This window comes from Cryptomeria japonica, chromosome 10, assembly GCF_030272615.1.
Source record: "Cryptomeria japonica chromosome 10, Sugi_1.0, whole genome shotgun sequence".
Lineage (NCBI taxonomy): Eukaryota > Viridiplantae > Streptophyta > Pinopsida > Cupressales > Cupressaceae > Cryptomeria > Cryptomeria japonica.
The window spans coordinates 252,141,626-252,168,553 of NC_081414.1; the positions used below are offsets into that span (position 1 = coordinate 252,141,626).

At 40.0% G+C, this 26,928-nt stretch overlaps 1 protein-coding gene across 1 annotated transcript; it reads right to left on the reverse strand.

Moving 5' to 3' along the window:
• Positions 1-438: 438 nt before the first annotated feature.
• On the reverse strand, positions 439-25,912 carry LOC131858888 (uncharacterized). Its single transcript, XM_059212362.1, has 20 exons — positions 25,866-25,912; positions 25,643-25,730; positions 25,506-25,558; positions 25,217-25,327; positions 24,921-25,071; positions 23,155-23,247; positions 22,426-22,507; positions 22,193-22,263; positions 21,485-21,541; positions 19,180-19,242; positions 18,012-18,109; positions 7,159-7,268; positions 6,936-6,991; positions 6,008-6,411; positions 5,479-5,541; positions 3,709-3,816; positions 3,395-3,566; positions 2,341-3,316; positions 841-1,339; positions 439-718 (listed from the first exon to the last, which is right to left on the reverse strand). Exons 1-10 carry the CDS (start codon positions 25,910-25,912, stop codon positions 19,213-19,215), a joined length of 783 nt encoding a protein of 260 aa, XP_059068345.1. The 3' UTR covers positions 439-718; positions 841-1,339; positions 2,341-3,316; positions 3,395-3,566; positions 3,709-3,816; positions 5,479-5,541; positions 6,008-6,411; positions 6,936-6,991; positions 7,159-7,268; positions 18,012-18,109; positions 19,180-19,212.
• Positions 25,913-26,928: the final 1,016 nt, after the last annotated feature.

Here is a 26,928-nt window from a genome sequence, read left to right on the forward strand (position 1 = left end):
CTTTCTTAAGATTTTACCATGAACTACATGAAAGGATTAGCATTGTTATCAAGATTAACAAAATCAAATACACCAACAATATAATCTTTAAAATATTTTTATATCTTTGTAAGCTTTAAACAAAACTTCAAATGTAAAAAAATTATTATCATTGTTGAAATTATAATAAATAATTAAAATGTATTTTTTAATTCAACCTTTGAAATCTCTATTTTCTTTAATTTGGAAATTTCATGCATGTAATATGAACTACCTTAAATTTATTAAATAATAAGCTTCTCTTAGCTTCAAGAATATTTTATTCAAACATTCTCTACTAACAAGGCCAACCACGTGAAGGTGGAAGCTTGCATGGCCTCCCCTAATTGACCTAAGACAACCACAAAACATCACAACACCACACAAGACAACACTACACAACACAACACCACACAAAACAGCACAAGAGAACAGAACACCATACAGAACAACACCACACCACACTAAACAACACAACACAGCACATGCATTAATTTGCAATTAAATGTGATGATTATAACAACTACTTTACATTGATTTGTTGTGATTCATTGATAAAAATTACAAATTGCTAAAAGCTCTAAAAGCAATTATGAGGAGCTGATTGTAACCATACAGTGAAATTGATGTGGGAAGGTCACTGAGGAGTTGATAGCAAATCCAATTGGATTAGCCGTGCAAGAAAAGATTAACCCATTGCCTGAGAACACAAAGAATTCAAACACTGGGTTAGCTATTATGGAAATATGGCTATCTTTTAGACAAAATAAATCTGTGATTAACATCTTTAGAGAGAGAAGAGCAGGGCATGTACAGACATACCAAAAGCTCAATAGGACATTTTCGTTTTATGTCCTATGCGGTCAGTGAATTGTTGGACCACATCTGATGGAGATAAACCTGCAAAGTCCAACAAACCCCCAATAACCTTGTATGCCAGCTTACTGCCAGAATAAAAACATCATTACCATATTTCATCAATAGAACTCTATGAGCCAAACCTCTGTTTCACAAATCCATGTAAAAAGGTCAAGAGCCTTACAAATCTGTGTTTAAATGAAAAGGCAACAATGTGAGTTGTAACCATACAGTGAAGTTGATGTGGGAAGGCTGTCACTGAGGAGTTGATAGCAAATCTTCTCTTGCACAATGGATTAGTTGTGCAAGAGAAGATTAACCCATTGCCTAAGAACACAGAATTCAAACACTGGATTAGCTATTCTGGAAATATGGCTTCCTTTCTATGGGAGGTACTAGTGATCTTAAGGAACTTCCCATCTCTTCTTCTTTGCACTGGTTATATAAAACTCTCGCCCGGGTCCTGCATTGGAATATCACTTCATTATACTCCAAAGGAACAAAAATAACCATGGGTATTAGTTGAAAATGTATTAATCACATTAAAGCATTAAATTATGATAATGCAAGCAACACAAAAAGCTTCAATGGCAATAATACTAAGAGTATGATAAAACAATTTGATAGCATCGCATATCATACATCCAACAAAACTAAATTCACAACTTTGAAAAAGCTTGTCATCCCAATTGTATTCATAACTTGACCTCTTCAAAAAGCTTGGAGAAAACTTGTCAGTCAGATATTGCAGAAAATAACTACCAGATGCATTTATATAACACATGTAACTAACTAGAAGGACAACTCGTGACTGCATCCAACCAAAGTGGGCAAGCAACACAAAAAGCAGAAAATAATGCAAGCAACACAAAAAGCTTCAATGGCAATAATACGAAGAGTATGATAAAACAATTTGATAGCATCGCATATCATACATCCAACAAAACTAAATTCACAACTTTGAAAAAGCTTGTCATCCCAATTGTATTCATAACTTGACCTCTTCAAAAAGCTTGGAGAAAACTTGTCAGTCAGACATTCCAGAAAATAACTACCAGATGCATTTATATAACACATGTAACTAACTAGAAGGACAACTCGTGACTGCATCCAACCAAAGTGGGCAAAGCTTGCAGAATATATGCAAACAAATACACTGAATTGGTGAGTGCCTTCAATTGTCATGTTAAGGAGTCAGTCTGAGATATTGCAGTATTTAGTTTAAAGTTTATGAAAGAAGATAATGGAAGTGGATGGTAAGTGCATATTATTCGAGTTTGACATATAAAGAAATTAAGGATGAAAATAGTATGAATAATGAGAAAGGTGAGGAAGAACAGGATCAAGAAGATGCCATTAAGAGGATGAAAACTACTGAGAGTAAATAATTTCAATCTAGAATTAAACTTCTTTATAAGAACAATGATTAGCATTTCTTAGCTCTTTCTTGATATGAAGAATTACCTGGAAGAAGATTTTGCCATTGGTTGGTCTGCCTCTTCCTCTGCTCTGTCTCTTCCTCAACCACAAAAATAAAAAAAATAAAAACAACAAAAAAATATTGAACAAATCAGATGCAGAGAAAAATCAGCGTGCACGCTTTACACAACAAAAACAAAACAAACACTTGAAAAAAAATATTTGACAGAAAGGGACAATCACAAAAAAGAATGTAACCAAATGGAAAAAAACTGAACAGACAGAGAGAAAGAACCAAACATTTGACAGAAAGATGCAATCGGAAAAAAGAATGTAACCAAATGAAAAAAAATGAACAGACAGAGAAAAAAAAAACATTTGACAGAAAGGGGCAATCACAAAAAACAATGTCTGATGAAACTGAATTGTCAGTTGGTCGGTCCCGAATGTCTTAATTTCCAATGCTTTCATAAACCTGGCTCCAAATAAGCATAATTTGTGAGATATCCAAAAAAAACACATAAATATCTTGGCATACTACAAATTTGAAATCAGATCCTAGGTACATCATTTGTGCTTAAAAATACTAAATAAATGTAATAAAAAAAACTAAATCAAATTTCAATTTTAAAATCAACTATTGCTGGCTTACACAACTTGCCATCTCCTTGGACCAGCATAAACAAAAATTCAATTGTACCATAAATTTCTTGTCATCTACAAAGATGGTCTTGTAGTTCTGTTAAATAAAATACTGGCTTATCCTGAATTCCAAGTTGTGACCATGTGATCATCTACAGTAGCTCCTCCATTGTGCAATAACTGCATGTCTTATAAAGGGCGAGCTAAATCGTTTAAAGTATCATCTAATAATGATGCAAATTGCAACTTTCTGAAGTTAGCTACTCGACCTTTCTATGTTTTTTCCCAAAATAAGGAGAAATTCTAATTCAACTGCATCTGTTTGACGACCCATTCCAGCCTTCCTTTCAAGCATGGATGCAACTGCATCTACAAATATCTGCAACAAATCTACACCATTTAAAGTTTGCTAATGAAAAAAACACAAAGTAAATATAAATACCCAAAATCATTTTACCTTACAAATATGAGTAACTTCAAACTACCAAATATCAGACAGCAACTTTCTATACAGATGGCAACAAAATGAGACCCAAAGCACAAGAACAGTCATTACTCTGCATTGCAGAGTAGAAGTAATGGTATCTTGTAATGGTATCTTGTGAAGCAGTGGAGCCAATGGAATAATACTTCCAATACACCAGCAACAAAAAAAGAACAGAAAATATGAGTACCTTAAAAAATAAATGATTAGCCAAAAAACTTAAGGCCCCTTGCAGTCTAGACTTCAAAGCACAAATATGAAAATTTAAGGAAACAACTTTATTATACATGAGAGCGTTGGCAGCCACCATCATGAACAACGTGAGAAATCAAGCCCATTACTCCAATTACTCCAACACTTCTTCCACCATACACCATGTCCCGTTTTCTCTCTACCTGCACCCATGCAATACATCAATTCAATAGAATTAAAACCCAGTTCACCAATTCAACGAGTTATCCTAAATATAATGAAGTCATCTCAATGGAAAAACAACTAATTAGAATCTGAATTTGTATGTAACAAGACAACATTCACAGCTTGATAAATCAAACATGTTTCCCTACGTTCCAAAGATTTTACTGCAAGGTGCAAGCTATTCCAGTATGCCTTACAAACTATTCTCTTTGCCTTTGGTATCAAAATTAATGCAATAAGTTTCCACTGAAAATCTGCCACTTCCACGTCTTGATCTATGCCTAATGAGCTATTTTTTGACTTGTCTGCTTTCCCTGAAACCTTAGAAAACAACATTTAGTTGCCAGTTTGTTATGTGATTTACATCAAACCAGTTTGTTATTTGATTTACATCAAAGCAGAATGTCAGAAGGACTAATGACAGTTGGTTACAATGGCATTGCTTCAAGATCCTTTAGTTTTGGTGACAAGAAAGGCATGATAAGATTTTCAGCATTGGGTTTCATTGATGTCCTGTCTTTACGTAATTATCTACTAAACTGCTGCAATTGATGGCATTGGAGAAGCAAAGCTGAAATAGCACATTATTTTTCTTCTCTAATTGTGGGAGATCTTCTCTTGGTTTATTGTCAATGTAAACAATTCTGTACTAAACTATGTTACCCCAAGTTTCTGGTATGGGGACGGTAAAGGGGACGGCTATATAAAATATAGGGAAAATTTTAAATATATAGGGAAATTTTAAATGTCCATATAAAAAATAGATAAAACATGTATATATACATTATATTCGTATAAAACATGGATAAAATATGTACATTATATTCGTATAAAACATGGATAAAGCATGTATATGTACATTATAGAACCTTAACGTACCACATCTGTGATCAAAATTCATTGTCAATATGGCAGTCTGGTTGGAAGATATTTTGATAGTATTCCATTAGTATTATGACCTACAGCTGCTTCTTTATGCAGTACCAAGTTTTGGGTGTTTGTGAAACTCATTACCAAGCTGTTATTTATATTTCTGAGTGCTTTTGGCTATGATTCAGACCTGTTTACCTTTCATATCAGTGAAAATTACCTCCCAAAAATTCATTAAATGTCTAATCTGTAAATATAATGCAACATGCCTTCCAAAATGTGGGCAACCAATACATTTGAATATGTAATAGCTTATTTATTGAAAAAAATTGAACAAAAATAGCAACCATCAATATTTCACTCTCAAAATACAGTTAATACCCCATCCCAGAAAGGTACTATTGTTGAGGTGTGGGGACCACAAAAAGAAATAAAAGAGTGTTTTTTTAAAGCATTTTAGCCTTTTCTTATTTTTAAATGTGTTGGGATAAGGGGGACGGTTGGCTGTCCCTGGGAAAACCATATCTCTGCATCACATTTGAAATATTAAAGAAAATGAATAAATACAACAAACCTACCAGAGCTCCCAAAACAAGGAATCCAAAACACTTTTAAAATCCTTAACCAAAATTACTACATCCCAAAACAAACAAAGCTTAATTAGATGATACTTTACTTACTATTGTAGGTGATCTCTGTAAAATATTTGAAAGCAGATAAACAATACAATGCTACAACAAACAACTGCAGAGCAGGGCTTACGTACATACCAAAAGCCCAATAGGGCATTGCAACTGTATGCCCTATGAGGTCAGTGAACTATAGATCCACACCTGCAAAATAGAAGTCCAGCAAACCCCCAATAAACATTAAGTCAGCTTACAGCCAGAATAAAAACATCATTACCATAGCTGTTCATGAAAGATAGATATTGGAGAAAACTTGTGAGTCTCAGATAGATATTACAGGTAATAACTACCAGATGGATTTATATTGCACATGTAACTACCTAGAGGGACAACTCGTAACAACCAAAGTGGGAAAAGATTATAGAAAATATCTAAACAAATACACTGAATTGGTCGGTGCGTTCAATTGTAGTATTATGTTTAAGTTTATGACAGAAGATGATGGAAGTGGATATTAACTGCATAGTATTTGAGTTTGACATTTAATGAAATTAATGATGAAAATGGTATAAATGGTGAGAAAGGTGAGGAAGAACGTGATCAAGAAGTTGCCATTAAGAGGATGAAAACTACTGAGACTAAATAATTTCAATCTAGAATGAAGAATTACCTGGAAGAAGATTTTGCCCTTGAAAGCTCTGCCTCTTCCTCTGTGCTCTGTCTCTTCCTCTAAAACAAAAATGTAACACGAAAACAAAACAAAAAACAAAAAAAAATATTCAACAAATAAGATGGAAAGAAACATCAGCATGCACGCTGTACACAACCAAAACAAAACAAACACTTGAAAAAAAACTAAACAGAGAGAGAGAGAAAGAACCAAACATTTGACAGAAAGGGACAATCACAAAAAAGAATGTAACAAAATGAAAAAAAAAAACTGAACAGACAGAGAGAAAGAACCAAACATTTGACAGAAAGGGACAATCACAAAAAAGAATGTCTGTAACCAAATGAAACTGAATTGTCCGTTGGCGGGTCCTGAATGTCTTAACTTGAAATGCTTCCATAAACCTGGCTCCAAATAAGCACAATTTGTAAGATATCCAAAAAAATACACATAAATATCTTGGCATCATACAAATTTGGAATCAGGTCCTAGGTACATCATTTGTGCTTAAAAATACTAAATAAATGCAATAAAAATCATCTCAATCAAATTTCAATTTTAAAATCAACTATTGCTGTCTTACACAACTTGCCATCTCCTAGGACCAGCATTAAAGACCATGGGATTTGTAGTTAACTGATAAACAAAAATTCAACTGTACCATAAATTTCTTGGCATCATACAAATTTGGAATCAGGTCCTAGGTACATCATTTGTGCTTAAAAATACTAAATAAATGCAATAAAAATCATCTCAATCAAATTTCAATTTTAAAGTCAACTATTGCTGGCTTACGCAACTTGCCATCTCCTAGGACCAGCATTAAAGACCATGGGATTTGTAGTTAACTGATAAACAAAAATTCAACTGTACCATAAATTTCTTATGATCTAAAAAGATGGTCTTGTAGTTATGTTAAATAAAATACCGGCTTATCCTGAATTCCAAGTTGTGACCATGTCATCATCTCCAGTAGCTCCTTCACTGTGCCATAACCGCCTATCTTAAAGGGCGAACTAAAACGTTTAAAATATCATGTAATAATTATACAAATTGCAACTTTCTTAAGTTAGCTACTAGACCTTTCTATGGTTTTTCCCAAAATAAGGAGAAATTTTAATTCAAGTGCATGCGTTGAATGATTAAATTACCAACAAATACGAGGTACGCCAATGAAGGCATTTGTTTGACGAGCCATTTCGGCCTTCCTTTAATGCATGGATGCAACTGCCATTACTTCACCAACAGCATCTACAAATATCTGCAACAAATTTACAGCATTTAAAGTTTGCTAATGAAAAGAAACACAAAGTAAATATAAACACTCAAAATCATTTTATCTTACCAATCTGACTAACTTAAAGCTACAACTTTCTATACAGATGGCAACAGAATGAGACCCAAAGAACAAGAACAGTCATTACTTCGCATTACAGAGTAGAAGTAATGGTATCTTGTGAGGCAGCGGGGCCAATGGAATAATACTTCCAATACACCAGCAACAAAGTGTTATCGGGAAAAAGTGTATAGTTAATAATGTTAATTATCAATAGTTAGTTAGCCGACGGGTAGGTAGTTGGAGTCGCGACGGTTGGGTCGCACCCCTTCGGCAGTCATATATTGTACCACCTTCGGGTGTTGAGACATGTAATGTTAGTGATGTGACATGTAATGTGTACGATAGATATAATATGAACATCCTTTGACATTAATGGAAAGATTATTCTGGTACTTCTTTTGTATTCGCATTGTGCATTACTGTTCGATTTCTGTAGTCTTCCTGTTTACCCAGTGAGGTAAACATTTGGCGCCGTTGCCGACACGAACTCAGGAACGGAAGACACGGATGGCGCACAGACACAATGGGCCTACCCGTTGGTGAGGTGAATCCCGAGGTCGACGATGCCCAAACAGAACTTTATATAGGAGAAGACACTGCGACGAGAGAATTTTCGATTCTACTCCAAGTAGCCATTCAAACCCACGTACGACGAGAGGCGGCGGAGGCAGGAGTTCCACCAAGTGCCGTGTGGACAGCGTTGGAAGTGAGTCCGGAGGTAAATCGGTTGATGAACCATCTCCCTCGACTGCTAGCACAAGCATCGTTGGCACAACAAGCTCGCCTGGAGGAGATTGCCCGGGAGGAGCGACGCCAAGAAATTTTGCAACAGTACGAGGAACGGGAAGCAGAACGAGATGGCGCCAGGCGCATTTGAACCGTGAGCCATACGGGACGGAATAAAGAACACTTATTGTAATAATTATGTCATATTGTTGGCATAAACTTGTCTACCACATTATGAATGAATAAAAGTGTTCTACTTTTTATGTCATTAAAGCGGTCTGGGAATTAATGCCCAATACACTGAATAAAGACAAAAATAAGCAACAATATATAGATGAACGTGCAGTAGCCCAACGTGCCTTGATCCTTGAACAGCAAGCGGAAAGGCGACAGAGGTATAAGCGAAGAGAGGAGGAACGCTCCGAAGGGGACGGTGAGGCCAGAGGCCACCCACGGAGTCGGGAGGAGTTACTTGCGGAAACCCGCCGCAGGATAGAGTGTACCCAAACTCAGTTGAGGGAGTTGAGGGACTTGCCACACACACCAGAGGCTAGCAAAACTCCAAGGAGTGGGGAGGAGGCAGGAGAGGGAGAAGACACCGGGGCTGCCAGGAGTGTCGAAGGGACACCGGGGCACGGCGGTCAAGCACCCCTTATAGGATCTGACCCATCAGGAGTAGGACAACAGCCACCACCAGTAGTAAAAAGGCAAGGTATGGCACAAAAACAAAAACTTCCAAAGTTCCATGGGGATGGGAAAGAAGACCCTGTCCGCCACTGTCGCACGTGTGAAACAATTTGGGGAGCGAATGGTGTTACCGATGAGGACGATTGGGTAACACAGTTTCCCGCAACACTGAGGGGCGTAGCCATCGACTAGTTTTCGGACACAGATAAGGCTAAAATTGGCACATGGGCAGACCTAAAGAAGGAATTTCAAGCAGAGTTTCGTCTCCTAAGAGACGATAATGAGATCGTAGCCGAAATCTACGGCACGAAACAGAGGAAGGACGAGACTGTCCGAACCTACAGCCGGCGGCTCAAAGAGCTGCTAGGAAAGATGGAGAACCAGCCGGCAGACGGATTGAAAAAACGGTGGTTCGTGGAAGGCCTAAAGAAATCCCTTAGACGAAAAATGAAGATAGTACCCCCTTCTTCATATTCGGACGCCTATAACAGGGCAATGGATTTAGAAAGTGAACAGAAGACGTCCAAGAAGAAGAAAAATAAATCCTCGACGGACGATGATTCCTCTTCGGACAAAAGTGATAGTAGTGATGACGACTCTAATCGGAAGGTACGGGCTCTCCAAAAAGATATGGAGCGAATGATGAGAGAGATAAAGGCAACAAAAGGAAGCACAAGCAAGGGCGACGAAGGGGAGTTATGGTGCACGGACTGCCGTACCGACGGACACACCAAGGGGTCTTGTCCGAAAAAAGCATTTTGTGATATTTGTCAGATTGTCGGACACCTTACCAAGGAGTGTCCGTACAATATGAGGACTCGTAGCCAACAGGTTCTCTTTGCAGAACCATCTGCGTCAGCTGGCACGTCCCAGCCTGCGAGCAACAACGCTTCGTCTGGCGGCTACCAAAACAACAAGCGAGGAAGAGGCAATAATAACAATACGAATAATAGAAGCCGAATCCAATACGACGCTAAAGGGCGGCCGATGATACAATGCCGAGCTTGCAATCATTGGGGGCATTTCGCTAGAGACTGTACGGTGGAGGAAGCACCACAAAAACTTTGCAAGTGGTGCGGTCCCGGGGACCATGATGATGGCAATTGTCCCAAATCTGGCGTGAACCTATTGAATGTAGAAACGGAGGATGCACTCGCCATAACAAGGTCCAAGACGAAAGCAGCCACTTATCCAGACCCCCGTACGGAAAAACAAAAGGCACTGGAGGCACGAGCGGAATTGGAGAGGGAGATGTGGAGGAGCAAGGGTGCACAAAAGCTGGCGGGTACTTCTCGCTCTGAAGGAGAAACAAACATTATAAACCAACTGTTACAGGTCGAGATACCTGTCAAAATGAAGGACCTCCTGGAAAGTATGCCGCACTTGCGAGCGACGTTGTTGCAATCCGCAATAGTAACCCCAGTAGGCCAACCAATACATGGCAAGGACAACCTTGGCGAGACAGCAGCAGACCCATTAACCCTGACGATCAACAATGGTAGACACCCAGCAGTGGTGGAAATGGGTATATTGGGCACCATCCTGACCGACACAATTGTCGACGGCGGGTCGGGAGTAAATGTCTTGCCAGAGGAAACATGGAAAAAATTGGGTAAACCTACTCTCTGGCCGTCCACCTTTACTTTATTGGGAGCAGACCAACACGGCATCAAGCCGCTAGGCACACTCATGGCGCAACAGGTGACGATCGGAACACAGCCATTCGTCCTGAATTTTGTGGTCATCCCATTGAAGAAGAAGGGGTACGACGCCATCCTCGGCAGAGGCTGGTTGGTGGCGGCCAAAGCAAATCACAATTGGAAGAAAAACACCTTGTCCATGGAAAAGGCTGGCCGAAGGTATACCATTGACCTCAAAACTCAATAGGTCAGTGAAGAGTTGGCGTCGGAGTCAGAGTCCGACAGAGACGATACCGACGAAGGGAAGGAGGGCAGGGAACCAAATGATGAAGGCATCTTAGGAATTCAAGCCTGTTCTGAGGATGAGACGGATTCTTTGAGAGGGCTCTTCCATTGGCAAATGGAAGACTATGAATTATTGTATGGGTGCAATATGTTGGGGATCGAAGGACCTGACATGAACGAGTTTCCGCCAGAGTACGGACAATACAAGGAAGGGGATGTCCCTGTGGATGACGCACCAGCGCACAAGTTTGATAAAAGTAAGCCCATAAGGTATGAAGAATCCGCACTTCAAGTTACAAACCTTGGAGAACCTTCAGAACAGAAAAATATTCTAGTCGGCGACGACTGGAATCCCGTCTTAAAGACGGCGGCGTTCAAAATTTTTACAGAATACAAAGACGTATTCGCTTGGACATATAAGGACCTCAAGGGGGTACCACAAGAACTCTGTGTACATCGGATCCCTTTGGTTCCCGGAGCCGTGCCCGTACGGAAGAGGCCATACAGAATGAACAAAAATTATGCGGCCAGGGTAAATAATGAAATTGACCGCATGCTGGAAGCAGGGATTATCTTCAAGGTCCAGACGAGTGAATGGGTATCACCCATTGTGATATCTTTGAAAAAGGAGGCCGATCAGATAAGAATCTGTGTAGACTTCAGGTGTTTGAATGCTGTCACAATTAAAGATCCATTTCCCATACCATTCACAGACACCATCCTCGAGGAAGTCGCGGGTCACGAAATTTATTCATTTATGGATGGATTCTCCGGATATAATCAAATTTCCATTGCAGAGGAGGACAAATTGAAGACCACCTTTATCGTAGAAGATGGCGTCTATGCATACAACCGGATGCCATTCGGGTTGTGCAATGCGCCAGCTACCTTTCAACGGATAATCCTCCATATCTTCGATAAAATGTCCGTGGGAAACTTCAAAGCATTCTTGGATGATTGGTCCATTTACAGCACGGAGGAGGCACATCTGGCCGCACTTGGTGAATGCATGGAGAGATGTCGACGAGCCCGCCTCGCCCTAAATCCCAAGAAATGCAGATTCATGGTGCCTCAGGGCAAGTTACTAGGGCACATCGTCTGCAAGGCTGGACTGAAGACGGACCCTGACAAAATACGAGTCATTGTGGAGATGGAGGCGCCCGACGATGTCACCGGCGTCAAGTCATTTCTTGGACACATCGGGTATTATAGGCGGTTTATTAAGAACTTTGCCCAAGTATCATACCCACTTGATAAGCTGACACGAAGGGGGGAGCCGTACGTCTGGGGGACGGCCCAAGAAGAGGCTTTTCAAGAGTTAAAATCACGATTGGTGGGTGCGCCAATCTTGACATACCCAGATTGGGACAAAGAGTTCCATGTACATGTCGACGTATCCAACTTCGCCATAGGGGCCACCCTAGCACAGGTCGGCAGCCACGGGCTGGACCACCCAGTATATTTTGCAAGTCGACTCTTGTCAAACGCGGAGAGGAACTACAGCACGACGGAGAGAGAAGCCCTCGGCATGGTATACTCCGTCCAAAAATTCAGACATTATTTACTGGCGACACCATTCACATTTTATGTGGATCACCAGGCGTTGATGTATTTGGTGAACAAGCCAATCATCCAGGGGCGGATTAGTCGATGGCTGTTGCTGTTACAAGAATTTACGTTCAACATCATTGTCAGACCTGGCAGGAGCCACGTCATAGCCGACCAGCTATCACGGATCAAGTCGGGAGAGCCGGCCGAAGGCATTAGCGAGGACTTTCCGGACACCCATCTTTTCCGCATTGCCATCCTTCCTCATTGGTACACCAGTGTGGGTGAATATCTGTCAACATCAAAATTTCCGAAGGAAATGCCACCAGGTGAAAGACGGAAACTTGTATTAAGAAGCCGAACATTCCAACTTATAAATGGTCTTCTCTACAAAATGGGACCTGATCAGATCCTACGACGATGTGTCTTGGAAGAGGAAATCCCAGGAGTATTGAGAGAAGCCCATGAAGGGGCTGTTGGAGGGCACATGGGACCGGATACGACAGCAAGGAAGGTCCTACTAGCTGGCTTGTGGTGGCCGACACTGCATAATGACGCCAGAGAATGGGTGACAAGTTGTGATACATGTCAGCGTGCTGGGCGACCATTAAAAAGAGATTTCATGCCACTTAACCCGGCGCATGCTCAAGAATTGTTCGAAAGATGGGGGTTAGACTTCGTTGGTCCATTAAAACCGAGTCGCGCCCGACGATGTAGATACATTGTCGTGGCGACAGAATATTTGACCAAATGGGTCGAAGCCAGGGCGTTGGCAGACAACTCCGCCGTCAGCACGGTGAAATTCATTTATGAACAGATTATCACCCGGTACGGAATACCGATTCAACTGACAAGTGATAGAGGAGGGCACTTTGTAAATCATATTGTTCGACTACTGACAACCGAGTTCAAAATTTTTCATTCTCTATCGAGTCCGTACTATCCCAGGGCAAACGGTCAGGCCGAGGCAACCAACAAAATCATCGTGTCGGTAATTTATAAGTCCTGTGGGGTGGAAAAGGAAGACTGGGAAGAGCGTCTGCCTTCGGTACTTTGGGCGTACCGCACAACTTACAAAGTAACCACCGGGCAGACACCTTTCCAATTGATGTATGGCCAGGAGGCTGTGGTACCGATCGAATTCATGGTGCCAAGTCTCAGAATCGCCATTGACAACAAACTGGGTGACATGGAAAGCCTTCGAGAGAGACTATACGCCTTAAATAAGTTGGATGAAAGACGGACGATGGCACAGTGGGTGACAGACGTGGCCCAACAACGCAGGAAATACTGGCATGACCAACACATTCGGCGGGCGAGGTTCACACCGGGCCAATTAGTCCTAAAGTATAACGGAAGGAACGAGATTAAGCCCGGCAAGTTCAAAGTGAAGTGGCTAGGCCCTTACAGGATCCAAGAGGTCGCCGCCAACGGATCCGTCAAACTCTCGACCCTCGACGGACAGGTAGTCCCAGAGGGCGTCAATGGGTCGAAACTGAAAGTGTATCACCAGAGGGTGGAAGCGCACAGGAGCAGCCCGACAGGAGGCGCACAGTCGCAGTCAGCCAATAAATGAAAATAAAAGAAAGGGCAAAAAAAAAAAAAAAACTAATTAGAAAATTCAAAAAAAAAAAAAAAAAAAATTGAAAAATATATAGGAAAAAATTGAAAAATATTGGAAAGAAAAAAAATTGAAAAAATATATAAAGGAAAAAATTGAAAAACATTGGGAAAAAAAAAAAAAAAAAATGAAAAAAAAGTTAGAAAAAGGGCGAAAAAGACCACCGCACGGTGGCCACGTAGTGGCACCACCGTGCGGTGGCCACGTGGTGGGACCACCCACGGTGGACACCACCGTGCGGTGGCACCACCATAGGTGGACACCACCGTGCGGTGGCACCACCGTAGGTGGAAGCCACCGTGCGGTGGTAGTCGGAGGTTAAAAAGCCGCACAAAGCGCGAAGGAAACAAAAACACCGCACGAAGACGGAGGCAGCCGTGTGGTATAAAGTCGCACGAAACGGATAGAATGCAGCGCAAGCACACAAAGCGGATGGAACACCGCACAACCACACCTACCGAAGGGAAAGCTCACCGCGCAAGCAGCCGACGAAGCACATAAAACACCGCACAGCCACGCCTACCGAAGGGAGATAAAAACGGAGCGGTGGCATTCGGAGGGCATTTCCAAGCGCGATAGGCGGGGAATCAATCGACCTTTCATTTTGAGAAGTGTTTTGAAATAAGTGCAGGGCATTCCGAGATAGCACTTAAACAAAGGCGATAGGCGGAGAGTGCAGTTTGGAATAGCATTCCACTGGCATCGCATTCGATGAATGGTTTACTATACGGAAAACGAAGCGAGTCAGTTGGTGCGGCGAGTCGGTAACAAAATAGCATGCAATTGGAGGGCAGGTGGAAGTGATTCATTAGCAATTCATTAATAGCACCCAACAAACCGGAAACAGGCATGCAGGTGGCAGTGCTGATCCAGGTGGATGGAACCGCTGCTGATCAGAAACAAATAAAGGTGACTGAAACGGCTCCGCTCCACCAAGCCTGAATTTCCCTCTGTCCCAGAAAACACATTCGAGAATAGCGCTTCAAGATGCTGAGTTGAAAGCTTGGTGTAATTGGGAGACAAGCTACCGTGCGGTAAAGGAGGAAGTTTGGGCTGAGGTAGCTACCGTGCGGTAGAAGAAGAAGGGGGATTCGGTCGGGAAAGAAAAACGCACCGCACAGTCTTCGCTCTTCGGTGCCTGAGGCAGTTAGCCGTTTTTTTTTTACTACAGATAAAATCAAGAATCAGTTAGAGGAAGCTAATGGAGTCCGGGGAAAAAACAATTGCAGGATAGCAGCCATAGGAAGCCTGATGCACGTATTCTCCCTTCAGGTGTTCGAATAGCAGGTGGCACAATGGAAGCCAGGCAGAAGAAAAAGACACCACAGCAGTCCACCGCACGAGGGAAGAACACCTCCACTTCACATAATATCACTTTTGAGGGATTGAATGGGGTGGAATGTCGGAAATGGTGGCAAGAGACGCCGGATGATAATTTGGTGAAAACAAGTCTTCGCCGAGCAGGGGTAGAATGGGCTATACGGATGCCTGTGTTCGCCATTCGCGAGTACGAGGGAGCATTGCGGTATATGGTTGATACCTTTGATAGCCACTCACGGACGAGCACATTTGAGTATTTGGGGAAGGATATCACCATATCCTTCAAACCTGCAGATTTCATCAGAGTATTTGGCATCCCAGGCATACATGGCAAGAAAGTGGACTTGAAGCCGAAGAAGATGACACGGGAAGAAAAGGAACATTGGATTAGGCGAGTGTCCCGAGACTTGACCCCTGCAGAGTTGGCGAGCATCGTAGACGCCACGAAGGGTCGTGGGATGCGCCGGTCCTTTGTCGCAGAGGGTCACTGGCGATGCATTATGGACGTCATCAAAAGCAGGTTGACAGGGTCGGGTAGGGCATCAGACATCGCTCTACCACAGATAGTATTGATGAACGGGGTGATGAACGGAGTCGTCTATGATTGGGCTACCTTGTTATCCGAGCGGATGTGCGCCTTCTTGATGATGGAGCAGCGCACCTTTTACATGCCCCACTATGCCATTGGACTGTTCTTGGAGGCTACGCGGGAAGCAGTGCCCGAGGCTGAGTTGGAGGTACGGCCACAGGGACCCTTGGCGGAGGGTGAGCCTCCTATCATGCATTGGCGACATCTGGATATTGGACACTCTTCCGCGAAGCGGAAACGGGTATTAGAGACCACCGCAGCAGAACCAGATAGTGGGCGAGAAACTTCTAGCAGTGCAGAGGATTCCGAGGATTCAGAGGATGAGGACGACAGTAGTAGTCGGGCCACAGACGAGGGGAGGATGGAGCCCGTCGGAGAGCGAGTGTTGTTTGCACCACCCACACTCCCACTTGGCACACTTGTGGGGTCGTCCGCAGGCAGTACTTCGATTCCGGCATTCGGACAGAGCCGCACGCCCGTTACACTTAGGCCCATGCAGCCGACCGCAGCACCTTCCGTCATACCAGCCGCAGGACCGATTCCCGCAGAGGCATGTACTGAGAGCACGGCAGAGTTGTGTGGTCCACCGCAGGGAGGCGTGGCAGAGGAGATGGTTGAGACGGAGCCTCAGGTACGACTGGACGTCGTGGGATCCGATGCAGTGGTGACGGTTGCGGCCTCCTTGTTGGAGGAGCCCGTCATGGGACATGTCTCCGAGGGGGAGAGAGGGTCGGAGGTGTTGAGTGCAGTTCCATCAGTGGCGGCTATGGGGAGTTGGCTGACCCGGAGATTCCAAATGACAGTGACGCCACCCGTAGGAGCAGCTGTACTCTCACCTCGGCGAGAGCCTCCCACTGAGGTGGTGGATCTGGAGGATTCCTCGGCGGAGACGCAGGCACCGGCAGAGGGACAGGTCCTTGGAGAGGGTGTTCTGGGCCAGCAGGATGCAGTTGGGGTGGTTGAGGAGACTTTTGAGTTACCACGAGGGCTTCCTGTACCTACATCGGGGCTAGAGGGAGAGGATATTGAGGTTTATCTGGCAGATATGGTGACGAGGGGTCGGCGAGTGGTGGCCGCGGCCCAGACACGGTCTCTACAGCAGGTTGTGGAGGAATTAGAGCAGGTCCTCCAGTTTATGCGAGAGGGCTGTCCCGCAGCTTTCACCTCATGTTTTGAGGCACGAGGGTGGCCAGTTACCCAGACGGAGGCGATGTTGGAGGCTTGGCGTGTGCCTCAGCCCGTCGTGGAGAGTAGGGTGACGACTCTCGTCCGGGAGATTGAGCAGGTTTATAGGGAGGCCTACTATACCTTACGCCAGACACAGCATAAGTCCGTAGTTCGCGAGGCTGCTCGAGTGGAGTTAGAGCAGGACATGGCTAGGCAACAAGCCTCGTGGGCAGCCGAGAGATCAGAGTTGGTCGCACAGCTTGAGACAGCCCGCGCAGAGAAGGTTGCGGTGGACGCCCGTCTTTCAGAGGAACAGAGTGCGCGGAGTCTAGTCCAGCAGGAGTTAGATGGTGTTCAGGCCCAGTTGGTTCGCATGACAGAGTCCGCCGATACCAAGGAGAGGGAGCTACTGGAGGCTGCGCTTATGGTGAAGACTGCCTTGGAGAAGGTGTTGGTCGCAGAGCGGGATGTGGCAGCGCGCACCCAGCAGGTCTATGAGCTCCGCGCCCGCCTGGCGGCCCAGACACCTGCATCTCACCCTTCGACTTCAGGGACGCTTCCTCAGCCCCCTCCTTGACTTCCACTTGGTTGTATATTTATATTACATTGTCTCCATTTTGTTGTTAGTCGTCGGAGACGACTTCTTTTTGGGGGGGGATGATGTTATCGGGAAAAAGTGTATAGTTAATAATGTTAATTATCAATAGTTAGTTAGCCGACGGGTAGGTAGTTGGAGTCGCGACGGTTGGGTCGCACCCCTTCGGCAGTCATATATTGTACCACCTTCGGGTGTTGAGACATGTAATGTTAGTGATGTGACATGTAATGTGTACGATAGATATAATATGAACATCCTTTGACATTAATGGAAAGATTATTCTGGTACTTCTTTTGTATTCGCATTGTGCATTACTGTTCGATTTCTATAGTCTTCCTGTTTACCCAGTGAGGTAAACACAAAGCAAGAAGAACAGAAAATATGAGTACCTTAAAAAAATGAATGATTAGCCAAAAAACTTAAGGCCCCTTGCAGTCTAGACTTCAAAGCACAAATATGAAAATTTAAGGAAACAACTTTATACCTAAGAAGATGGCAGCCACCATCATGAACAACTTGAGAAATCAAGCCCATTACTCCAACACTTTCTCCACCATACACCAGGTCAAATTTTATCTCTACCTGCACCCATGCAATACATCAATTCAATAGAATTAAAACCCAGTTCACCAATTCAACAAGTTATCCTAAATATAATGAAGTCATCTCAATGGAAAAACACCTAATTAGAATCTGAATTCCTATATGTGACAAGACAACATTCATGGCTTGATAAATCAAACATGTTTCCCTACGTTCCCAAAATTTTACTGCAAGGTGCAAGCTATTCCAATATGCCTTACAAGCTATTCTCTTTGCATTTCGTACCAAAATTAATGCAATAAGTTTCCTTTAATATTACTATTTTGCATTGGAAATGCTCAAATTATAGGTTTCCTTGAATATTCCTTGATTAAGTTGGAACTATTACCCTCCATTCATCTCCACTAAAAATCTATCACTTCCACATCTTGATCTATGCATATCTAGTTGAAGGGCCTAATGAGCTATTTTTTGACTTGTCTACTTTCCTTGAAACCTGAGAAAACAGCATTCAGTTACCAGTTTGTTATGTGATTTACATCAAAGCCAAATGTCAAAAGGACTAATAACAGCTGGTTATAATGGCATTGCCTCAAGATCCTTTAGTTTTGGTGACAAGAAAGGCATGATAGGATTTTGAGCATTGGGTTTCATTGATGTCCCCTCTTTATGTACTTATCTTCTAAACTACTGCAATTGATGGCATTGGAGAAAGAAAGATGAAATAGCACAATTGTTTTTCTTCTCTAATTGTTAGAGATCTTCTCTTGGTTTATTGTAGAAAATCAATCTTTCTGTGTTAAAAAAAAATGTCAATGTAAGCAATTATGTATTAAAGAAACCAAGGAAAACCATATCCCTGCATCACATTTGAAATATTAATGAAAATGAATAAATACAAAAAACTTACAAGAGCTCCCAAAACAAGGAATCCAAAAAAGTTTTAAAACCCTGAACCAAAATTACTATATTCTAGAACCAACAAAGCTCAATTAGTTTATAATTTGCATACTATTGTAGATGATTTGCAGGTTCTGTAAAATATTTGAAAGACAAAAAAATATACAATGCTACACCAAAAAACTGCAGAGCAAGGCATACGTACATACCAAAAGCACAATAAGGCATTGCAGCTGTATGCCCTATGAGGTAAGTGAACTGTTCAACCACACCTGCAAAGTAGAAATCCAGCAAACCCCCAATAAACCTTAAGTCAGCTTACTGCCAGAATAAAAACATCATTACCATAACTGTTCATGACAGATATTCACCACTTTGACCTCTTCAAAAAGCATGGAGAAAACTTGTGAGTTCTTTGATAGATATTGCAGAAAATGACTACTAGATGTAGCACATGTAAATACCTAGGACAACTCGTGACTGTATTCAACCAAAATGGGGAAAGATTGCAGAAAATATTTAAACAAATACACTGAATTGGTGGGTACCTTCAGTTGTCATGTTGAGTGAGTCAGATATTGCAGTATTTAGTTTATAAAGTTTATGACAGAAGATGATGGAAGTGTGTCATGTCCCCTCCTTGATCGTTATATATATATATATATAAATTATTATTATTAATTGATATAATAATTACCAGCAAATGATTATTTGAAACTTATTTATTTATTAAATATTATTATTTAATTAATATTTATTACTAATAATATTCTTGAAGTATTCAATTAAAAATAAATTAATATTATATTATAAGCATAATGAATTAATTTCTAAAGCTTCCATATAGGTAAATTCTCCTTCACTTCCAAGTATAATTGCCGCTGATAGCTGTTCATATCCCCTCCAAAAAATATTACCCAGGCCTTTAGAAACAATAGGAGATACTTGAATTATTATTGATTTATTTCCACTTCAATCATAAGAGGATATCAGAGACTTCGATAATATGAGGCAGCGACTATAATATCACCATTGAGAAGTCACAACAGCGATTGGCTAAGGCAGCAATCTGGTCAACATCCTTGACACATCATCGATAATAACAGATATCGAGGAGTAAGTATTCAACGATTATCATTGCCTATCGTGGTGACTAAGCTACTGGAGATTGCCACCGATGGGAATCAAACATTCATCACACGAAACGAAGGCTTAAGTAAAGTGCATAGCATTAGTATGAATCAAATATTAGTATTACTGTGACTGCAGAGGCTGAACGCAACTCCCTTACTGGGCGTGATCATATGCAATCAGCAATTGTTACTTGGGGAAAAGACATTGAAAAATTAGAATGATTAGTGGTTTAGTATGTTGAATGAATTATAATTAAGACACTAATCAAATGATAATCGGTGGTTAAAAGTTTTATCAAAGAATGCAATGTCACTTGAAACAATAGTAATCCATTTACAAAGAGGTGTGATTGGTAAGATGATAGGCTGTATTAAAAAGAGTTGCAACCCAGATCGCACCCCATCATGATATATTAAAGGAGACTGGAATATCATTCCAAGGGGGGGCGGCAACCATCTTATAGATGGGGGATTATCGTATAGTCTGTACTCATAAAAGGAGGTCAGACGATGGATCAGATCAGATCAGAACTGTTATTATGTTACAGGCAGTAACATCTTTGTTCTTGCTGATAGGCATGGGACGTCTTAATATGTGGTTGTGTTTGAAGCCGCTGGCTCATATACAGGATTTAATAATAACACTAATAATAATAATTTAATAATAATACAAATATTAATAACAAAATAATAATTATGATTATTATAGTAATTGTGAGAACTGCTCTACAGTAATACGTATAATGTTAATATCTGAGTATATATATATATATATAGATATATAATGTAAAGATATAATATAAAATATATACAAGTACATATATAAATATAAAAGAATATTGTTTGATCCGACAAACTAATATTGGAATATAAATCAGGAAGAATTCATAAGTTATTAACAGAAAGAAAGGTATGTTTTTCTGTTAAGACTGCCAGTATTTAAGAGGTTGGGGAATGAGACCTAGAAATGCTAATGATAGATTGATTATCTAGTATAATAGATGAACTATTACTCATTAATAATTGATAAATTAATTGGAACTATGAAATATTATTGACGTGATTCATAGTTTTGTCTCCTAATCAACTTAGTTTATGTCACAAGTAGGTTGAGATGGATTGATTATAGTTAGAATAGGACTAAATCTAGTAGGGGCCATTACAAAGTGGATAGTAAGTGCATATGATTCAAGTTTGACATATAATGAAATTAACGATGAAAATAGTATGGACGATGAGAAATTTGAGGAAGAACAGGAACAAGAAGTTACCATTAAGAGGATGAAAACTCCTGAGACTAAATAATTTCAATCTAGAATGAAACTTCTTTATAAGATTAACGATTAGCATTTCTTAGCTCTTTCTTCTTATGAAGAATTACCTGGAAGAAGATTTTGCCCCTCATTGCTCTGCCTCTTCCTCTGCTCTGTCTCTTCGTCTACCACAAAAATGTAACACCAAAACAAAACAAAAACAAAAATCAACATTGAACAAATAAGATGGAAAGAAACATCAGCGTGCATGCTGTACACAAACAAAACAAAACAAAACCTTTAAAAAAAATTAAACAGACAGACTAAGAATCAAAAATTTGACAGAAAAGGACAATCACAAAAAAGAATGTAACCAAATGAAAAAACACTGAACAAATAGAGAGAAAGAACCAAACATTTGACAGAAAGGGACAATCACAAAGAAGAAGAAGAATGTTTGTAACCAAATGAAACTGAATTGTCGGTTCACAAGTCCTGTCTTAATTTGAAATGCTTTCATAAACCTGGCTCCAAATAAGCATAATTTGTGAGACATCCAAAAAAAAAAACATAAATACCTTGGCATCCTACAAATCTGGAATCAGATCCTAGATACATCATTTGTGCTTAAAAATACTAGATAAATGTAATAAAAACCATCTAAATCAAATTTCAATTTTAAAATCAACGATTGCAGGCTTACACAACTTGTCATCTCCTAGGACCAGCATTAAAGACAATGGGATTTGTACTTAACTGATAAACAAAATTTCAACTGTACCATAAATTTCTTGTGATCTACAAAGATGGTCTTGTAGTTGTGTTAAATAAAATACCGGCTTATCCTGAATTCCAAGTTGCGACCATGTGATCATCTCCAGTAGCTCCTCCATTGTGCCATAACCACCTGTCTTAAAGGGCAAGCTAAAACGTTTAGAATATCATCTAATAATGATGCAAATTGCAGCTTTCTGAAGTTAGATACTGGACCTTTCCATGTTTTTTCCCAAAATAAAGAGAAATTCTAATTCAACGGCATCCATTGAATGATTAAATTACCAACAAATACCAGGTAGGGCAATGAACGGATCTGTTTGATGAGCCATTTCAGCCTCCCTTTCATGCATGGATGCAACTGCATCTACAAATATCTGCAACAAATTTACACCATTTATATAGTTTGCTAATGAAAAGATACACAAAGTAAATATAAACACCCAAAATCATTTTATCTTACAAATGTGACTAACTTTAAGCTACCAAATAACAGACGGCAACTTTCTATACAGATGGCAACAGAATGAGACCCAAAGCACAAGAACGGTCATTACTTTGCATTGTAAAGTAGAAGTAATGGTATCTTGTGAGGCAGTTGTGAGGTAGTGGGGCCAATGGAATAATACTTCCAATACACCAGCAACAAAGCAAGAACAGAAAATATGAGTACCTTAAAAAATGAATGATTAGCCAAAATACTTATAAGCTACCAAATAACAGACAGCAACTTTCTATACAGATGGCAACAGAATGAGACCCAAAGCACAAGAACGGTCATTACTTTGCATTGTAGAGTAGAAGTAATGGTATCTTGTGAGGCAGTTGTGAGGTAGTGGGGCCAATGGAATAATACTTCCAATACACCAGCAACAAAGCAAGAAGAACAGAAAATATGAGTACCTTAAAAAATGAATGATTAGCCAAAATACTTAAGGCCCCTTGCAGTCCAGACTTCAAAGAAAAAATATGAAAATTTAAGGAAACAATTTTATACCTAAGCTAATGGCAGCCACCATCATTAACAACTTGAGAAATCAAGCCCATTAACTTGAGAAATCAAGCCCATTACTCCAACACTTCCTCCACCATACACCAAGTAAAGTTTTCTCTCTACCTGCACCCATGCAATTCATCAATTCAATAGAATTAAAACCCAGTTCACCAATTCAACAAGTTATCCTAAATATAATGAAGTCATATCAATGGAAAAACACCTAATTAGAATCTGTATTCCTATATGTTAGAAGACAACATTCACAACTTGATAAATCAAACATGTTTCCCTACGTTCCCAAAATTTTACTGCAACATGCAAGTTATTCCAGTATGCCTCACAAGCTATTCTCTTTGCCTTTGGTACCAAAATTAATGCAATAACTTTCCTTGAAAATTACTATGTTGCATTGGAATTGCTAAAATTATAGGATTCCTTGAATATTCCTTGATTAAGTTGTTACTATTACCCTCCATTTATCTCCACTGAAAATCTGTCACTTCCACATCTTGATCTATGCATACCTAGTTGAAGGGCCTAATGAGCTATTTTTTGACTTGTCTACTTTCCCTGAAACCTGAGAAAACAACATTTAGTTACCAGTTTCTTCTGTGATTTACATCAAATCAAAATCTCAGAAGGACTAATGACAACTGGTTATACTGGCATTGCTTCAAGATCATTCAGTTTTGGTACAAGAAAGGCATGATAGGATTTTCAGCGTTGGGTTTCTTTGATGTCCCGTCTTTACGTACTTATCTTCCAAACTACTGCAATTGATGGTATTGGAGAAGCGAAGCTGAAATAGCACATTTGTTTTTCTTCTAGAATTGTTGGATATCTTCTCTTGGTTTATTGAAGAAAATCAATCTTTCTGTGTTAAAAAAATATGTCAATTTAAGCAATTCTGTACTAAAGAAACCAAGGAAAACCATATCCCTGCATCACATTTGAAATATTAAAGAAAATGAATAAATACAACAAACCTACCAGAGCTCCCAAAACAAGGAATCCAAAACACTTTTAAAATCCTTAACCAAAATTACTACATTCCAAAACAAACAAAGCTCAATTAGATGATACTTTACTTACTAATGTAGGTGATCTCTGTAAAATATTTGAAAGCAGATAAACAATACAATGTTACAACAAACAACTGCAGAGCAGGGCTTACGTACATACCGAAAGCCCAATAGGGCATTGCAACTGTATGCCCTATGAGGTCAGTGAACTATAGATCCACAACTACAAAATAGAAGTCCAGCAAACCCCCAATAAACATTAAGTCAGCTTACAGCCAGAATAAGAACATCATTACCATAGCTGTTCATGAAAGATAGATATTGGAGAAAACTTGTGAGTCTCAGATAGATATTACAGGTAATAACTACCAGATGGATTCATATTGCACATGTAACTACCTAGAAGGACAACTGTTGACAGCCAAAGTGGGAAAAGATTTCAGAAAATATCTAAACAAATACACTGAATTGGTCGGTGCGTTCAATTGTCATGGTAAGGAGTGAGTCTGACATATTGCAGTATTATGTTTAAAGTTTATGACAGAAGATGATGGAAGTGGATATTAACTGCATAGTATTCGAGTTTGACATTTAATGAAATTAATGATGAAAATGGTATAAGTGGTGAGAAAGGTGAGGAAGAACATGATCAAGAAGTTGCCATTAAGAGGATGAAAACTACTGAGACTAAATAATTTCAATCTAGAATGAAACTTATTTATAAGAGCAATGATTAGCATTTCTTAGCTCTTTCTTGTTATGAAGAATTACCTGGAAGAAGATTTTGCCCTTGAAAGCTCTGCCTCTTCCTCTGTGCTCTGTCTCTTCCTCTAAAACAAAAATGTAACATGAAAACAAAACAAAACAAAAAACAAAAAAAAATATTGAACAAATAAGATGGAAAGAAACATCAGCATGCACGCTGTACACAACCAAAACAAAACAAACACTTTAAAAAAAACTAAACAGAGAGAGAGAGAAAGAACCAAACATTTGACAGAAAGGGACAATAACAAAAAAGAATGTAACAAAATGAAAAAAAAAAACTGAACAGAGAGAGAAAGAACCAAACATTTGACAGAAAGGGACAATCACAAAAAAGAATGTCTGTAACCAAATGAAACTGAATTGTCCGTTGGCGGGTCCTGAATGTCTTAATTTGAAATGCTTCCATAAACCTGGGTCCAAATAAGCACAATTTGTAAGATATCCAAAAAAAACACATAAATATCTTGGCATCATACAAATTTGGAATCAGGTCCTAGGTACATCATTTGTGCTTAAAAATACTAAATAAATGCAATAAAAATCATCTCAATCAAATTTCAATTTTAAAATCAACTATTGCTGGCTTACACAACTTGCCATCTCCTAGGACCAGCATTAAAGACCATGGGATTTGTAGTTAACTGATAAACAAAAATTCAACTGTACCATAAATTTCTTGTGATCTAAAAAGATGGTCTTGTAGTTATGTTAAATAAAATACCTACCGGCTTATCCTGATTTCCAAGTTGTGACCATGTCATCATCTCTAGTAGCTCCTTCACTGTGCCATAACCGCCTGTCTTAAAGGGCGAACTAAAATGTTTAAAATATCATGTAATAATTATGCAAATTGCAACTTTCTTAAGTTGGCTACTAGACCTTTCTATGTTTTTCCCCAAAATAAGGAGAAATTTTAATTCAAGTGCATGTGTTGAATGATTAAATTACCAACAAATACCAGGTACGGCAATGAAGGCATTTGTTTGACAAGCCATTTCGGCATTCCTTTAATGCATGGATGCAACTGCCATTACTTCACCAGCAGCATCTACAAATATCTACAACAAATTTACAGCATTTAAAGTTTGCTAATGAAAAGAAACACAGAGTAAATATAAACACCCAAAATCATTTTATCTTACAAATCAAACTAACTCTAAGCAACTTAATATCAGCCAGCAACTTTCTATACAGATGGCAACAGAATGAGACCCAAAGCACAAGAACAATCATTACTTTGCATTGCAGAGTAGAAGTAATGGTATCTTGTGAGGCAGTGGGGCCAATGGAATAATACTTCCAATACATCAGCAACAAAGCAAGAAGAGCAGAAAATATAAGTACATAATTAGCCAAAAAACTTAAGGCCCCTTGCAGTCTAGACATAAAAGCACAAATATGAAAATTTAAAGAAACTTTATACCTAAGAACATGGCAGCCACCATCATAAACAACCTGAGAAATCAAGCCCATTACTCTAACACTTCCTCCACCATACACCAGGTCAAGTTTTTTCTCTACCTGCACCCATGCAATACACCAATTCAATAGAATTAAAACCCAGTTCACCAATTCAACAAGTTATCCTAAATATAATGAAGTCGTCTCAATGGAAAAACACATAATTAGAATCTGAATTCCTATATGTGACAAGATAACATTCACAACTTGATAAATCAAACATGTTTCCCTATGTTCCCAAATTTTTACTGCAAGGTGCAAGCTATTCCAGTATGCCTTACAAGCTATTCTCTTGGCACTTCATACCAAAATTAATGCAATAAGTTTCCTTGAATATTACTATTTTGCGTTGGAAATGCTCAAATTATAGGTTTCCTTGAATATTCCTTGATTATGTTGGTACTATTACCCTCCATTTATCTCCACTGAAAATCTATCACTTCCACATCTTGATCTATGCATATCTAGTTGAAGGGCCTAATGAGCTATTTTTTGACTTGTTTACTTTCCTTGAAACCTGAGAAAACAACATTCAGTTACCAGTTTGTTA

Coding starts and splice junctions, on each gene's coding strand:
- LOC131858888 (XM_059212362.1), bottom strand. CDS start 25,912: ATGGCTTGTCAAACAAATGCCTTCATTGCCGTACCTGGTATTTGTTG. Junction 25,559..25,642: donor TTGGAAATCAGGATAAGCCG/GTAGGTATTTTA, acceptor TTTGTTTATCAG/TTAACTACAAATCCCATGGT. Junction 22,508..23,154: donor GGCTTGATTTCTCAAGTTGT/TAATGATGGTGG, acceptor AATTTGTTGCAG/ATATTTGTAGATGCAGTTGC.